General features: G+C 33.0%; 1 protein-coding gene across 1 annotated transcript; it reads right to left on the bottom strand.

Annotated features, from left to right (window-relative positions):
• Positions 1–10,153: 10,153 nt before the first annotated feature.
• On the bottom strand, positions 10,154–13,476 carry LOC110611101 (glycogen [starch] synthase-like). Its single transcript, XM_021751233.2, has 2 exons — positions 12,905–13,476; positions 10,154–12,147 (listed from the first exon to the last, which is right to left on the bottom strand). The coding sequence occupies exons 1-2, from the start codon at positions 13,416–13,418 to the stop codon at positions 11,954–11,956; spliced, it is 708 nt and encodes a 235-aa protein (XP_021606925.1). The 5' UTR covers positions 13,419–13,476; the 3' UTR covers positions 10,154–11,953.
• Positions 13,477–16,545: the final 3,069 nt, after the last annotated feature.

The raw sequence follows: 16,545 nt of genomic DNA on the forward strand, positions 1-16,545 counted from the left end.
CCTTTAAAAACTTTTTGTGAAGTGGGACTAACACCCAATCTCGTGACCTAGCTACCACTCGCCTTAATGGTTTTAGAAACTTTTTGTGAAGCAGGACTAACACTCGGTCTTATAGCCTGGCTAACACTCGCCTTATGGCTTAGGCATAAAATGCATTTAGAAACTTTTTATGAAGCAAGGTTAATACCCGGTTGCGTGGCTTGGCGAATACCTACCTTATAGCCTAGGATAAAATGCCTTAGTTAATTTTCTTGTGAAATGGGTCTAACGGCCGGTCATGTGGCTTGGTGAATACCCACCTTGTGGCCTTGGTATAAAATGTCTCAGAGACTCCATGTGAAGTGGGACTAACACCCGATCATGTGGCCTGCCTAACACTCGTCTTATAGCCTAGGCAAAAAATGCCTTTAGAAATTTTTGTGATACGGGACTAATACCCAGTCTCGTGGCCTGGCTAACACTTGCCTTAATACCTTTAGAAACTTTTTGTGAAGTGGGACTAATATCTGGATTATGGCCTGATGGATTTCCACCTTGTGGCCTTGGCATAAGATACTTTATTTAGTGGGACTAATATCCAGATTATGGCCTAATAGATTTCCACTTTGTGGCCTGGCATAAGATGCCTTATTTAGCGGGACTAACACCCGGATTATGGTCTGATGGATTTTCACCTTGTGGTTTTGTATAAGATGCCTTATTTAGCGGGACTGACCCCTAGATTATAGCCTGATGGATTCCTACCTTATAGCCTGACATAATATGTCTTGTTTAGCGGGACTAAGACTCAGATTAAGGCCTGATGGGTTCCCACCTTATGGCCTTGAAATTTTTATTTATCGGGACTAACACCGGTTCGTCTGCTTCGCAGATTCCTGCCTTGTGGCTTGCCTGATGGATACTCGCATTTGTGTCCCTTTTCTTGTCTCTGCACTTTCATCTTCCATCGTTTCTGACTTATAATATCAAAAGAGATTAAAGAATACATCATAGTTGTAATACCCGGCTAGACTCCGGTATCAGAATTCCTACCGTCCGGTGGAATCATGGATGTCGGAAACCTCTAGAAGAGTAAAAACATGTTTTTATAAAATACTTTCATGTATTTTATGGTTTTAAGTAAGAAAGAAATTGAGTTTTGAAAGAAAAAGACCATAGAGGGAAATCAAGGTTCGACCGCCGAACCTCATGTTCGGCCGCCGAACTTGCATGAGTTTTGGAGGCACCTTAGGCTTCCGAAGGTGGCCTGGCCAGCCCCTATAAGAAGCCCCATGGCCGAAAATGGGCGAGTTTCTTCCCCATTTCCGGCCAGAGGTGAGTCCATGCCCTCCCATGGTTGATTTTGCTGATTTTCCTCAAATCTTTCGAGTTTTAACAAGCGTTTACTTGGTTTTGAAGAATTTTGAGCTTAAAATAAGTTTTTTGAGCTTGGAGACACAAGGAGCTAGATCTCTCCCATCTCCGAGTTGGATCGCCTCTCCTCTCGATCTTCAAGAGGTAAGAGTAGATCCTCACCTCTTTTCATGTTTTGGTTAAGTTTCATGAAGATTCATGGGGTAGAAATGCATGATTAGGTTAGTTGTTTATGTATGTTTAGGTTAATGTTGAGTTATGGACAATGTATGTTGTTTGAGTTGATATTTGTGTTTGTATTGGGGTTTAGGATAGTTTGAGACCCCTATATGCTTGGTGGTATGTGTATGCATGTTGTAGAATAACTAAATGCATGATTGAATGGTTTGGGAGGCAAAAATGTGCATGAGGAGACTGAGTTCTGCCCTTTGGAAGAACTCAGGTTCGGCAGCCGAAGGACTTTCGGCCGCTGAACCTGCCTGTGGAGGCAAACTTTTGGCTGCCGAACCCTGCCTCCGAAAGTGGACTTTCGGCTCTGGAAGGGAGTTTCGGCCGCCGAAGGTGCCGCCGAACATGCACGAGTTTCGGATCTGGAAGGAACCTTCGGCCACCGAAAGTGCCGCCGAAGGTGTATGACTTTCGGCTCTGAAGGGACTTTCGACCGCCGAACCTGCCGCTGAAAGTGCCCTGTTCAGCCTTCCTTTGCATGATTTCTATGATTGTTTTAAGGTGTTTTAGGGGGTTTTTGGGGAGTATTTTAGAGTCATGTTCATGTATGTTTGGTCCCTCATTTGAGTCCACCTGTGTAGGTTCGGACCCGAGAAACCAGGGATCCCAGCAGTAAGACAACTGCTTCAGTGTCTTTTCAGAGCTAGCCTAAGGTGAGTAGAATGACTCTTTATGTTTCAAAGCAATTAATGAAAGTTTTAGCATGATTCACACATCATGAATGCCATAAGATATATTAGGTTGTTTGCATTAGAATTCATGAATATGTTGCATTGCATATTATGTTGTTGATGTAGATGAACGTTGAATGATCCATTAGCCTTCATAAGGTATGATATGATATGATGATGATACGGTACGAAAGTCCAGGAAGACCCATTCTACGTCCCTGTCACATTGGAATGTTATGACATGTTATGTAAGGGAAAGACCAGGACCCATTATACGTTCTGGCACTATTGGAAATGTAGAGAGTTATTGGTGACAAGTTCATCTTTAATGTGAATTGTTTGTGATGTGATGCATTTCATGAAAGCATGAATTTTTTAATATAATATTTTTATTATTCTGCTCATTGGGCTCTTGTAGCTTACCCCATTCCCTTAATCCCCCAGGTTTGCAGGTACGGGATAGACCAGGATGTCAGCAAGAGTAAAGTCATGTATTATGTAATAGCTAGTTGTGGACATGAGAAAGACAATGTAATATAAAGTATAGTAATGTAATGTAATGATATATATTGAGGTTTAGAGTTGTGCTTGACCCTAGTATGTAAAGTAAATCCCTTTTTGCACGTGATCTATAAAATGTTTTATTGATGACTTATGTAAACCAAGCTTAATGTATGATATGTTACCCCATTGGAGCATTTGATGAGGGCTCCAATGTGGGGATCTATATTTATGAGTTTGTGTATGCACAGGTTAAGCTTGGTAAATGAAAGAAAAAGTTTAAAGTTTTATGTATATGCTTGATCATGTATGGGATTAAACAGGTTTACAGGATGTATGTTAGGCTTGCTACGGGTCCCGGCGGCCTTATGCCGATCTGGATCCTAGCGCCGGTAGCGGTCCGATTTCCGGGTCGTTATAATAGTTTTATTGATAATATTTCCAAATATTCTTTTCAAGAATAACTAAAGATTCGGTCATCTAACTCGACCAAATTAAAAAACTTGGGATTTGACTCAGGAGCTGAATATTCGTGATATTCTACTTCCATAGGCCCTTGTTGCCACTTAGCCCTCTTACAAATTACATGAATAACCCCTACATATTCACTATCAGGAGTGGTTTTGGGAGTTATTACCTCGGGATATTATCGGCTAATTGACAGGAGATTCCACCGGCTAATTAACAGGAGATCCCACCGGCTAATCAATCGGGGATCCTGTGATTATAGGTGTAATGGGTATTTGCTGGATTGTTTCCTGCTAATAGTAACTTTATGTGAAGACTCAACTTATTCATGAGAGGGCGAGTCTTTTTGAAGAATCAGGTACTACAGTGTCCGGATTTTTCTTTCTACGGGTGGGATCGAGTATCGACTCATCAGACTCTTGTCACATGACCCTATTTTATGGTGACAGCTCATGGCTTATTTTGAATGATTGTTATGTAATATCACTTACCATTAAACCTAGCCATAGAAAAAATATGATTTCAATATGGTTAGAAGAATTGAAGTTGAATTAGTAAATTAAAGGAAAGGTCCATTTTGACAAACAAATCAAAGCATAGTGAAGTATGGTAGTCCAAGATACCTAAAGTAATTGATAGCAGGAGATTCAGTCATCACATTGAGGTGGAACTCAAAAGAGAAATGGGGCAAAAATTGAAAGGAAATAGAAGAAAAATAAAATTTGAAATAAAATTCAGCTTGGTGTAGGTATAGGCAATGAATTGATTTATTGCTCAAGAGGTTTATAGTAATTTAGATACAAAATGTACATCATAGAAGAAGTCAAGAAAGGCAAATGGCTAGAGAACGATTGAGTGCAAGAGAGTACACTTATTAGAAACAACTACTAGTAATTTTAGCATAACATAGACTTACATAGGGCTAGGTGGGTTCTAATGGATACCCCATAATAAAGGTGATTATATCATAAAATAGGAGCCCTATAACTCCAATTAGGATTTTCATCATGACTAAAAGGGCCTAAATGTAGATGCGTTAAGTACCTTGGATGTTGATGGTTGGAGTAAGCATGATTGCATTATCCTTGTGTTGCACATTCTTTTGTTAATCCTTCTATGACCAACAAACTAAAGTTAATCGTTCAAGCATGAAATGGCCTTTGTCCGTTCGTGGTAGGGTGAGCATTCGGTCGGTTTGGTTTAAAACTGAATCAAATCGAATAAATTAAAAATTAAAATTTAAATATTTTTAAAAACTAAACCGAATTGATTTATGTTAGAAATCAAATCGAATCGAATCGGTCTGATTCGATTCGATGCGGTTCGATTTGATCGATTTTCATTTTTAATAAATTTTTTATTTTTTACATTTTATTTTTAATATTTTAAAATTTAATTGGAATAGTTTAACCTTAATATGATCTAATATCTCTATATTGTTGAAAATAATATATTATTATCACTGATCGATTCAGTTCGATTTTTTTGATTTTTTTCTGATTAAAACTGAATCAAACCGAAATAACTAAAAATTTTAAAATTAAAAACCAAATCGAACTAAAATAAATGAAAAATCAAATGAAAATTTTAAATTAATTTGATTCGATCAATTTTTTCGATTTGAACTGAATACTGATCTTCTAGTTGATGGTACTCTCATTCAACCAATGATTAGTGCAAATAGTTTTTTTTTTTTTTACATATAAAACAATGAATATATTTAGTACAATTGAAAGTTATACATTAATTTTATATTTCCAAAATCAGCTGCTATTTAGTCCTAATAATTTTAAAAGATCCAACATATTAGTCTCTATAACAAGTTTTTCATTTAGAAGTTAATATCTATAATTTTATCGGTTCAATAATTTAGTAGTTGTTGTTTTATTGATTAAATATTATATAGTAAATTGATCCTTTTAAAAATACAATAATAGTGATTTAACTATTTTAGTATTTATAAAAATCGAATCGAATTGATTTTGATTAAAAATCAAATCGAATTGAATTGGTCTGATTCAGTTCGATTTGATCGGTTTAAATTTTAATAAATTTTTTATTTTTTATACTTTATTTTTAATATTTTAAAATATAATTGAAATATTTTAACTTTAATATGATCTAACCTCTTTATATTATTAAAAATAATATACTATTACCACTAATTGGTTGGATTCGATTTTTTCAATTTTTTCTGATTAAAACTGAACCGAATCGAAATAATTGAAATTTTTAAAATTAAAAATTAAACCGAATCGAAATAAATAAAAATTCAAATTGAATTATTAAATTAATTCGATTTGATTAATTTTTTCGATTTGATCGATTTTTTCAATTTGAATCGAATAACCTAATTTGTATAGTGAAAATATGACTGGCTGAAAAATGTAGTTTTATCTTGTCACTTGTAAATATTACAAGTAAATGAGTTTGCAAAGAGTCAATATGAGGACCACCTAATAATAATTCAAAAAGAAAAAGTTCAACATCAAAGAAAATTAGAGATATGGAAATTTGAAACACAAAAATCAAATTAATCAAACAAATTATAATCTAAATCCCCTATAATGTGAAAGCAGTATGAAGGAGAGTGCGAGGGTAGAGAAAGAACCCGAAGAGTATGGAGACAACGACGGATCTAGAGAGGAGTAAAGGGTCGTGGTCCTCTTAAAATTTTTAAATTTTATAGAAATATTTAATTAGTTTTATATATAGTGAGAAAGTTACTACATGTGTTTAAAAAATTTATTAGTTAATTTTTATTTTAAAATCACTCGATTAAAATATTTTATATTTTATAAAATTAATTTTTTAAAAATTTTTTTATTAAATAAATCTTTATTCTATTTAATATTATTTAATTCATTTAATTTTATTTGTTTATTTTATTTTATCTCTCCTATTTTTTATTTTTCTGTTTATTTTATTTTGTTTCTCTCATTTTCTTTTTTTTCAATCTAAAAAAATTATTTTTTATTTTTAAAATTTTAACTTTAATATATAATTTTTTTTAAAATTACATTCATTACGTAATTTAATTTTATATGCTATTTTTATTATTAAAAAATAATTATTTCACGTAATTAATCTATTTATATAATTGAAATTATTATATGCTTTTATAAATAAAAGTGCTTTATGAATAATATTTTATTAATTAATGAATTTCATAGACTATTTAAATTTAAAAAATAATTTAATTTTAAAAATATAAATTTAATGGGTAATAGATTAGATAATTTAAATTTAAAAATATTTAAATATAAATTAAATATTATTTTTATAAATAATATATTAGATTATTTAAATTTAAGAAACTAATGGGTTAGATAATTTAATAAAAAAATAAATAAATTTTATAATAAATATTATATTAAATAATTATGTTACTTAACGGTATTATTGTTTTATATAGATTTGCAAGTAGAAAATTTTTTTTCTATAATAAATATTATTAAAAATTGATTTTATGATGGTGTAAGAGATAAACTATCATCGGTTATTTTTTACTTATATTGAATGGTATATTTGTAAATATTAAAAATAAAAGTGTTATTAATATATTTTAATTAATAAAAAATAGATAAATTGTAATTTAATTATAATATTTTATAAATTTTTTAATATATATTTATTTTATGTATTTAGATCAACAGGAACATTGGTTTATTTTTGCCGGCGAGGTCTTCTGTATTAGGCTTCTGTATTAGACATGTATAGTTTTTTTTATTTAGAGAGAGTCATTTAATTTTGTGTTGGATTTTGTTTGTTTGGTTACCATTTAGATCCGTTTTACTTAGTGTCCGAGGTTAAGAAGCTGCATTTTTCGCATCTTCTCTTCGGCCGGTAGTGATATTGACACTTTGAGATTGCGCCGATGCATCTGGTGACCACCACTCCCATGAGAGCTCTGTCGCGTCGTCTCTTTTCGAGTAGTACTATGGCAGTTCAAACTTTCTTTTTTTTTTATTTTAGTTTTATTTTAGTTTTATTTAGTGGTGAGTGGCTCTAATATGAACCGAGAATTATTTGGTGGATGTGTTTAATTTTAAATTAAATTTTTATTAGATTTTTCTCATTTGGATGTAATATTTGTACATGTTGATTTTCTAATTATGCCGTCTTTTTCTGACTGTTTTCATGTTATGGTCTTCTGCGATAATTCGGTGTTGTTCAGTAATTTTAAGCGGTGAAGAAAATGAACGTGTGGATTGAATTTAGGCTTAAACTAAAATTTTATTATTGAATCTTATAAACTGAATTCTTATTATTGAATTTGAATTAAACTTTTTAAAATTTATATATACAATTTGATTCAATGAACCTTTAAATGTAAATTTACCTGTTATATGTATATGAACGGAGTGTTGGAGTAGAGCAGGATTGATGATGCATGCTCATATTAATGGTGGTCAAACAAAAGTTCAAAGAGCTTATCATCTATTGAGAATTAGGAATCGGTGACCGCCAACCTCTTTTTCCTTTTCTGAAAGAAAACATTGACTTGGTCTGTCCACTTCAAATGCAGTGTGAATCTTTTGACTAGATTTTATCAAAGCAAGAAGGACAACCAATAATTTCCTCTCTCAGCTCTTCCATGATGTGACCGCCACGTGATTCATCTGGTGGAGGACAGTTGACTCTACCACGGCACATGGTAGCGTTCTTATCATCAATCGGATCAAAATTAGCTTTGGATTAAGGACAAATATATATATTTATATATCAATATTATTTAATATTAACTCATAAAAACATTACTAATTTAATATAAATTAATCATATCAATAATAATCTAATAAAAAAATAAAAAATTCAATTTATTATTACTTATACCTGATTGAAATGATAAAATTATATTAATTTAATTTTATCAATTTATAAAAATTTATAATACAATTAGTAGATTTTAAAATATAATTAATAATATGTATAATTAATTTTTATTTTTTTATAAATTATTAATAATATAACTAATTATATTTAATTATTATAAATTTTATAAATTTAAATATTGAATAAATTGTAATTTTAGTTTAAATACTCAATAAATAAATCTTAAATAGTATAGAAGCGTAAATATATATATATTCAGCCTTTGGATTAAACTCTGAATTAAATAAACTAAATAGCTTTATTCATAAATTAGATTCAATTATAGTAGGGGGCATATTACAAACTGGCATGAAACCCTAACATTATAATTGAATCTTAAATTTTTAACTCATAATTTCGATATACAATATATACTTTAGACAATAGTTTCTCAGTTATATCTCTAGCTAATAATATAATTAAAAATGCAGATAGGGAAATAATATTTGATAAAAGAGCATAAAAAAAACTAAATTTAATGCTTGGTATGCAATTTTTTAAGAATATAGTTGAATTTCATCGATAAAATTCAATTTATTTCTATTCATAAAAAAGTTTATTTTTTTAATTAATTTAAATATAATAGAATTCAATTGAAATCTTTTAAGTAAATTAATCATAAAATTTCAGGTTAATTTTTTTTATCCATCATTTTTATTATTTTTAAATTAAATATAAATATTTATCCGTATAAATAATAATCATTTTTATCACTGAAAAAATATTATTAATATTTTTGTAACATTTAAAATCTGAATTTTACATAATTTTTTACTATATAAAATATAAAAATTATTTTTTTTTAAATTAACAAAATAATATAATAAATTTTTAATATTAATTATAAATATATTAAATATTAATAGTGACTATTAAATTAAAATAATTTTTGTAAAGAGTAATTATTAATTAAGAGTAAGAAATAAATTTAAAATTAAAAAAAAGATAGAAAAAAAAATAAAAAGAATTTTCAAAGGTTAATTGAGTAATTTTGATGTAAATAACCTTAGTGAAATCGTTTTTTTTTTTAATTCTACCAATTTTAGCAAGATTTACTTTTAATTCAAAATTAATTCTCACAAGAAAATTGAATTTTTATAGTATTGGTTTTGTCAAACACAAAAATTTGAGAAAAAAAATTATTTATTTTTTTGAATTCCTTCCAAATTTGACATTTCAACCACTCACAAGAATTCAAGAAAATTAAATTTTTATAATATTGGTTTTAAATCCGGCCTAATCAATGAATAGGTGAGAGTAAATGATTAATGATTTAAGATTCAACCGTTTAACTAATATATTATGAAATAAATTATATAAAATTAATAATGATGCTTTTATTATATATAATTAATGCTTTATATAATAGGTTTACTTAAATTTAATAATTTTAAATTTTAAATAATAACTGGATGTAAGGAAAATTTAAAATTATATAATAATAATAATAATAATAATAATAATAATAATAATAATAATAATAATAATAATAATAATAGTTCTTATTATTATTATTACATAATTGCATATAATTACTATGTAATAATAATGGTTATACAGTAACAATATAATGGAGAAAAGCTTAAAATTAAAATTTTATAATAACAAATGAAAAATAGATATAATTATATCACATAAATAAAGGATTTTCTACTTAAATCGAACTAGAGCATAGTCTAATTGTCAATTAAATGAATATGAATATGTTGCACATGGCCTACTGAATCTTATTGCAATTTGAAATTTGAACTTTCTCTTTTCCAGAATAATTTTCCTCATACTCAGCTTGAGTCTCATCAAAATTATATTGTTGCAGTGGCCTAGTCTGATCCAATTATTGCATTAAGAATTAAAAGAACTTGATTCTAACTAACAAACGCGAGACGCTCGGTTCATTTAAGTTAGATTATATTATTCCTTAGGAAGGCCTTACGCAACCTAATTCACTACCTATTTCAGTTTAGTTAAGCAATTGCGGATTTAACTAACCTGATTAGCAGTCTACCATTCTATCAATTGAGCAATGGCGCCTTAATGCAACAACCCACAGAATGATATTAAGCAATAAACATAGGAATAATATAAATACTAATAATTGAAGAAACTATAAAATTACATCAATCTCACAACCCGTTTAACTGGAACTTTTAATTATCCTCTAACTGAAAGGAGAAATTTAGCCACACAAGTTCATGGCTAAAAAATAAGAGATGAAAGGTAAGATGAGATGATCGATACATCAGAATGCCCCCCTTTTTATAGTGCTAAGAGTCCTAACCCAATATAAGGATCTAAAATCAAAATTGAGTACAGTTTGACAGATAAGAATTATCTGTTTGGTGGTTCCCGGATTTCAAGTCGGCTTTGTTTGTCAAGTATGCTTGTGCCCATAACGCAGTCCATAACACAGCTTATCTAGAGTATTCTTTTATGAATTTGATTGTGGCCACCTTTTATCTCAGAATGTGGGTTCCCAATTGGATTTTTCCTGTTATCCTCCAATCCTACCAAGATAACGAAATTTAAACAAATCAATCTGTTTTAAATGAAATCAAACTCAATGTCTAGATAATTTGTAATATTAAAGCTGTATAATTATGCATATTATCAAATCCCCCACACTTAGATCAGACTTGCCCTCAAGTATGTACTCATTAACCCACAAAAGTTACCCATAATCAAATGGCTCACAAAGTTAACTCAACTTATTTCAAACAACCTGCATTTCATAGCAAAATCTCATCAATGTATACAAATCATAAAAGAAATACCAACACAATCTTCAAAAGCTGAAATGTAGCAAACTCAATATGTGATCATGCAATTAAGTTCTATGAAATTCTTAAATTAGTGCATAAAGAAACATATACCCAACCAACCAAGAAAGTCTTTTAAAATTATAATTTTTCACCAGGGAACCAGGAATCCAGTTTTTATTTATGTTATCATTTTTATTTTTATTATTTTTTTCTTCCTATGGTTTTTGTTCGAGATTGTTTTCGGCTCCTACGAGGGTATACTCTCCCAACATTGATTTGCTCCATTCACAAGGGACATCCCTTACTTAAGGGGAATGGGTCCGACCCACCCAAACCAACCAGTGATGGTAAACCATATTATTAGTGGTATGTTTCGAATTATTGACGGCCCCTACGGGGTATAATTCTCCCAACCACTAACTTTTTCCATCCACAAGAGACATCCCTTGCTTAAGGGAATCAAATGCCATACCATTTGAACAAGTTAATGTTGGTAAACCACTCAAAAAGAAATTAATTAATTTTTTTTTTTTTTAACCTTAGTTCCCTAGATAGTAGTATCAAGACTCACTGCAGTAGGTTAAAGTAGAATTTCAGAATGCACTATTGGTCTTTTATCAAGCAATATTCATTCACTTAAACATAAGTTTGCACATTTCAAACCATAAAGAAAATGCTAGAATCTCTCAATGATCTGCATAAAAAGATAAGAGAATGATATTTATGCCAGCTACCTAAAATAATTCAATTTAACTCTGAAAGTCAACTTTTTATTTTATTTTATTTTATTTTTTTTATTTTTTAAGTTGATAAACAAATCAAATAAAACAAAAAGATCAATTAAAACTAAAACAAGTGGACAAACTCTCCCCCACACTTGGATCACAATGTCCTCAATGTGATAAAAGAATAAGACAACCAAAGCAGATATAAATGCAGCTAATCCCCCACACCTGGGTCACAACAAAAATAAATAAATAATTAAATAAAGAGAGAGTTTAGAATATGACCCGGAGAGATATCAGGACGCCTACTGCTACTGTCGGTGTTGAGATCGAATTGTAACCCGCATGTCGTTGATGTTGTTTGCTAAACGTGCTAGATGAGTGGCAACACGCTCCAAGATTTTTTCGAATCGACTCTCCATCTGATCAATTCTGGTGTTGAGGGCCTGAAAAGCTTGTGGAGCGCCAAATGGAGGATTAGCCATGGTTGAGGCAACAGGAGCTGTACGTAAAGCACTTCCTTTTTTGAAGACTCGATCAGATCGTGGGATGGTGGGATGATGGGACCTGGAGGACAAATAGAAAATATAGCACCAATTTTGCATAGTAAACCCATGTCATCAAGACTCATTAAATCTAAAGGTACCATGTCACAAGCTTTGTGCAAATTAATATTTTGTAAGTCAATTAATCCTTCTTGCAAAGCAATGTGGGTGACTATGTGTCCTAGAATTAAAGGTCTGCGACGACTAACAGCAGTGCGTATTTGTGAAGCAATAAAACAACCCAGATTGACCCTTATACCCTCAGTCATGCACTTGAGAAAAAATAATTCAGTTTTAGATAGGATTCCAGGGGAATCCTTTCTTCGTGAGAAAGAATATGCAAGCAGACGATGTAAATAAACCAATGCCGGTGAATGTAAATATGAATCACTAGATTTGGCAGGATTAAAAGATGCTGGTGGTTGGTGTGTGAGTTGCTCATGTACTATTTGTGGGTTAAAAGCATCACATATATCAGTGTAAGCATGCAAATAGAGTTCTGAGTGGACAGATTCATTATCAATTAACCCCAAGTACCCTATTAAATTCAGTGAGTGAATATGCAAATCGTTGTCCCATTAATCTGAATTGAACAATCCCAGCTGTATCTAATGTGCAATCTGTTAGTGAATCAGCAGAGAAGGTGGAATAAAATTCCCAAACAAGTTCATAATATATTGGACAAGTAATGGCAAAAAAATTATTCCAACCAATACCCCCGATCAACACATCCACATTGAAATTTAATATCTGTACAGTAGGAGCATGAAGGATTTTACCTTGTACAATAGGGAGAGTCGAAACGAAGGCATACCTGGCTCTTTCGTTTGCATTTGTAAATTGAAGATTACCGTTCAATCGTGATGGAGCCGGAGGTAAGTGATGTCTGCCCCTCCCAAGTCGTGTCCGGGTACCAGCAACAGAAGTATTTACCACAGCCGGATTATCGGTAGGAGACTGGTCTGCTGAAGAGGTGGAAGTGGAGTCATGCAAGTCAGAAAGTGGTTCACCGTTGGTGGTGGCTGAGGGTTGTGGACTAGCGCGAGGTAGTGGCTTGGCACGTGGGTTGGTGTCCGCGATGGGCGCGTGTATTTTATTCAAGGCAGATTGCACGACGCGAGACGGCGGAGAAGGAGCGGCGGCAATGGAATCGAGTGGAGCTGGCACGCGGACGGTGGCGGACGTCGACGATGGAGAAGTGGTGGCGGTGGCGGGTGTTGGCGGGTTGCGACCGGTAAAGGTACGAACTCGCCGGCTGTCAGCGGTGGCGGTGGAGCGTCGTTTGGGAGCCATGGGTGATTTGCGGCTGTAAGATAGAAGAGACAAAAGGGAAAGTAGATGTAAAAAGGGTAAAATAAAGGGTAAAAATGGAAAAGAATAAATAAATAAATTTAACCCTAATTCCACCTTGTGTTTCCAAAACACACCCATAAATATAAGATCACCTATCTGTAGAATGCTCCGTTCTCGAAAAATAAACACTTACCGCCGGAGAAGATGATTGAAAATAAAAATAAATAAAATAAATAAAACAAATAATAATAATAAAAAAAACAAATATTACAAATTAATTTCAGTCTAGAATCATATAGCAAAACTTTTTGACCAACTGAAAATTGTTTCCTAGAAATTAATTGATCATGCAATGCCTTGGTTCTTGCTTTGTATATTCTGGAATTATCATAAGCATCATTTCGAATTTCTTCCAGCTCTTGTAGTTGCAACTTACGATGCACACCAGCTTTATCCATACTCATATTGCAGTGCTTCACTGCCCAAAAAGCCTTATGTTCAATCTCTACGGGTAAGTGACAAGGCTTGCCATAGATGAGGCGGTAAGGAGACATGCCAATGGGTGTTTTAAAAGTTGTGCGATATGCCCATAAGGCATCTTCCAACCTGAGACTCCAATCTTTGCGATTAGGACTGACCGTCTTTTCAAGAATGGACTTAATTTCTCTGTTGGATACCTCTGCTTGCCCGTTTGTTTGTGGATGATAGGCGGTGGAAGTTCGATGATGGACACCATACTTCTTAAAAAGTGCTGCAACTATCTTATTGCAGAAATGAGTTCCACGATCACTAATTATGGCCTTTGGGACTCCATACCTGTTAAAGATATATGACTTGACAAAACCCACAACGACTTTAGCATCGTTAGTACGGGTAGCTTTTGCTTCCACCCATTTAGAAACATAATCAACAGCTAACAGTATGTATGTATGACCAAAAGAAGATGGGAATGGCCCCATGAAATCTATACCCTAAACATCGAATATTTCACATATAAGGATGGGTTGTTGGGGCATCTGGTCACGACGACTTAAATTTCCAGTTTTTTGACAATTAGCATAAGACTTACAGAATATGTAGGAATCATGATATATATGAGGCCAATAAAATCCACTCTCAAGGATCTTACGAGCTGTTCTTTTTGGACCAAAGTGGCCTCCACATGCGTGGGCATGACAGAAATTCATAATGGAATGGATTTCATGACCCGTGACACATCTCCTAATAATCTGGTCTGAGCATATGCGCCATAAATAAGGTTCATCCCAAATATAATACTTGGAATCATGTTTGATCTTTTCCCGTTCAGCTCTGGTTAAGTCATCGGGTAAGGCTTTAGAGACCAAATAATTAACTATATCTGCGTACCATGGAACTTGCTCTGATGCGGAGAACAGGTGTTCATCCGGGAAGTCATCATTAAGTGGTACAGTGTCTTCAACCAACAATGGCAGTCGGCTAAGATGATCATCAACTAAGTTCTCAGATCCCTTCTTGTCCCGGATCTCAACATCGAACTCTTGAAGCAAAAGAATCCATCGAATCAATCTGGGCTTTGCATCTTTCTTCTTGAAAAGGTATTTTAGAGCTGCATGGTCAGAGTAAACAATTACTTTAGTACCAAGTAGATATGAACGAAATTTTTCTAAAGCAAAAACTACAGCTAACAGTTCTTTCTCTGTGGTTGAGTAATTGCATTGGGCACTATCAAGTGTTCTGGACGCATAATAAATAACATGAGGATCTTTTTCCTTCCTTTGGCCTAAGACCGCGCCCACAGCCCGGTTACTCGCGTCGCACATAATTTCAAAAGGTTGACTCCAATCAGGGGGCTGTATTATGGGCGCAGTGATTAATACCTCTTTGAGTGCATCAAAAGCTTCCTTGCAAGAATTATCAAAAGTAAACTCAACATCCTGTTGCAATAACCTGCAAAGTGGCTGAGCTATTTTTGAGAAATTCTTAATAAATCGTCGATAAAAACCTGCATGTCCAAGGAAAGAACGAATTTCGCGCACATTAACGGGATAGGGCAGTGACTTAATAATATCTATCTTACTTTTGTCAACCTCAATTCCCCTTTTTGACACAATGTGCCCCAATATTAGCCCTTGATCTACCATAAAATGACATTTCTCATAGTTTAACACCAAATCAGACTCTAAACATCTTTTAAGGACTTTTTCAAGGTTAGCTAAGCATGTATCAAAGGAGTTGCCATATACGGTGAAATCGTCCATGAAAACTTCTATGATGTCTTCTACAAAATCTGAAAATATACTAACCATACATCGCTGAAACGTGGCTGGTGCATTGCAAAGCCCAAATGGCATTCGTCGATAGGCAAATGTGCCAAATGGACAGGTGAAGGTAGTCTTCTCTTGGTCTTCGGGTGCCACAGGAATCTGATGGAAGCCTGAATATCCATCAAGACAACAATAATGAGATTTTCCAGCTAGACGCTCAAGCATCTGATCAATAAAAGGAAGTGGAAAATGATCTTTTCTTGTGGACGTATTTAATTTATGATAATCTATACAAACCCTCCACCCGTTTTGGACGCGGGTGGGTATTGATTCTCCATCTTCATTTTTCACCACAGTAATACCTGTTTTCTTAGGGACAACCTGGACTGGGCTCACCCACTTGCTATCGGAAATGGGGTAGATCACACCTGCATCAAGTAATTTCAGGATTTCTTTTTTTACCACTTCCATCATAGGAGGATTCAGACGACGTTGAGCTTCCCTAGTGGGCTTGCTATCGTCTTCCAGTAAAATCTTGTGCATACAAATGGAAAGACTAATCCCTTTTATATCAGCTATAGTCCAGCCGATTGCACCTTTATTTTCTTTTAGAACTCGAATCAGCTCCTCTTCTTCATATGGTGTCAGCTTGTTGGAGATAATTACGGGTAGAGAACTTCCTGCCCCAAGGTACGCATACTTCAGGTGAGTCGGCAACGGTTTCAGCTCTAACTGTGGGGCCTGCACAACAGATGGTAAAAGTTTAGAATGAGCAGTGGGCAATCTTAAAGAAGAGACATTACTTTTAATTTTGTTAGCTTCAAGTTCATGGACCACATCTTCCAACCTTCCGTGTAAGACAAAATCAGTACTCATGGCTG

This window comes from Manihot esculenta, chromosome 3, assembly GCF_001659605.2.
Source record: "Manihot esculenta cultivar AM560-2 chromosome 3, M.esculenta_v8, whole genome shotgun sequence".
Taxonomy (NCBI): domain Eukaryota; kingdom Viridiplantae; phylum Streptophyta; class Magnoliopsida; order Malpighiales; family Euphorbiaceae; genus Manihot; species Manihot esculenta.

Excerpts from the sequence above, each read along its gene's own strand:
- LOC110611101 (XM_021751233.2), bottom strand. The coding sequence starts at position 13,418 with ATGGCTCCCAAACGACGCTCCACCGCCACCGCTGACAGCCGGCGAGTT. Across the intron at positions 12,148-12,904 it reads GACTCTCCCTATTGTACAAG|GTCCCATCATCCCACCATCC; the intron begins GTAAAATCCTTC and ends TTTGTCCTCCAG.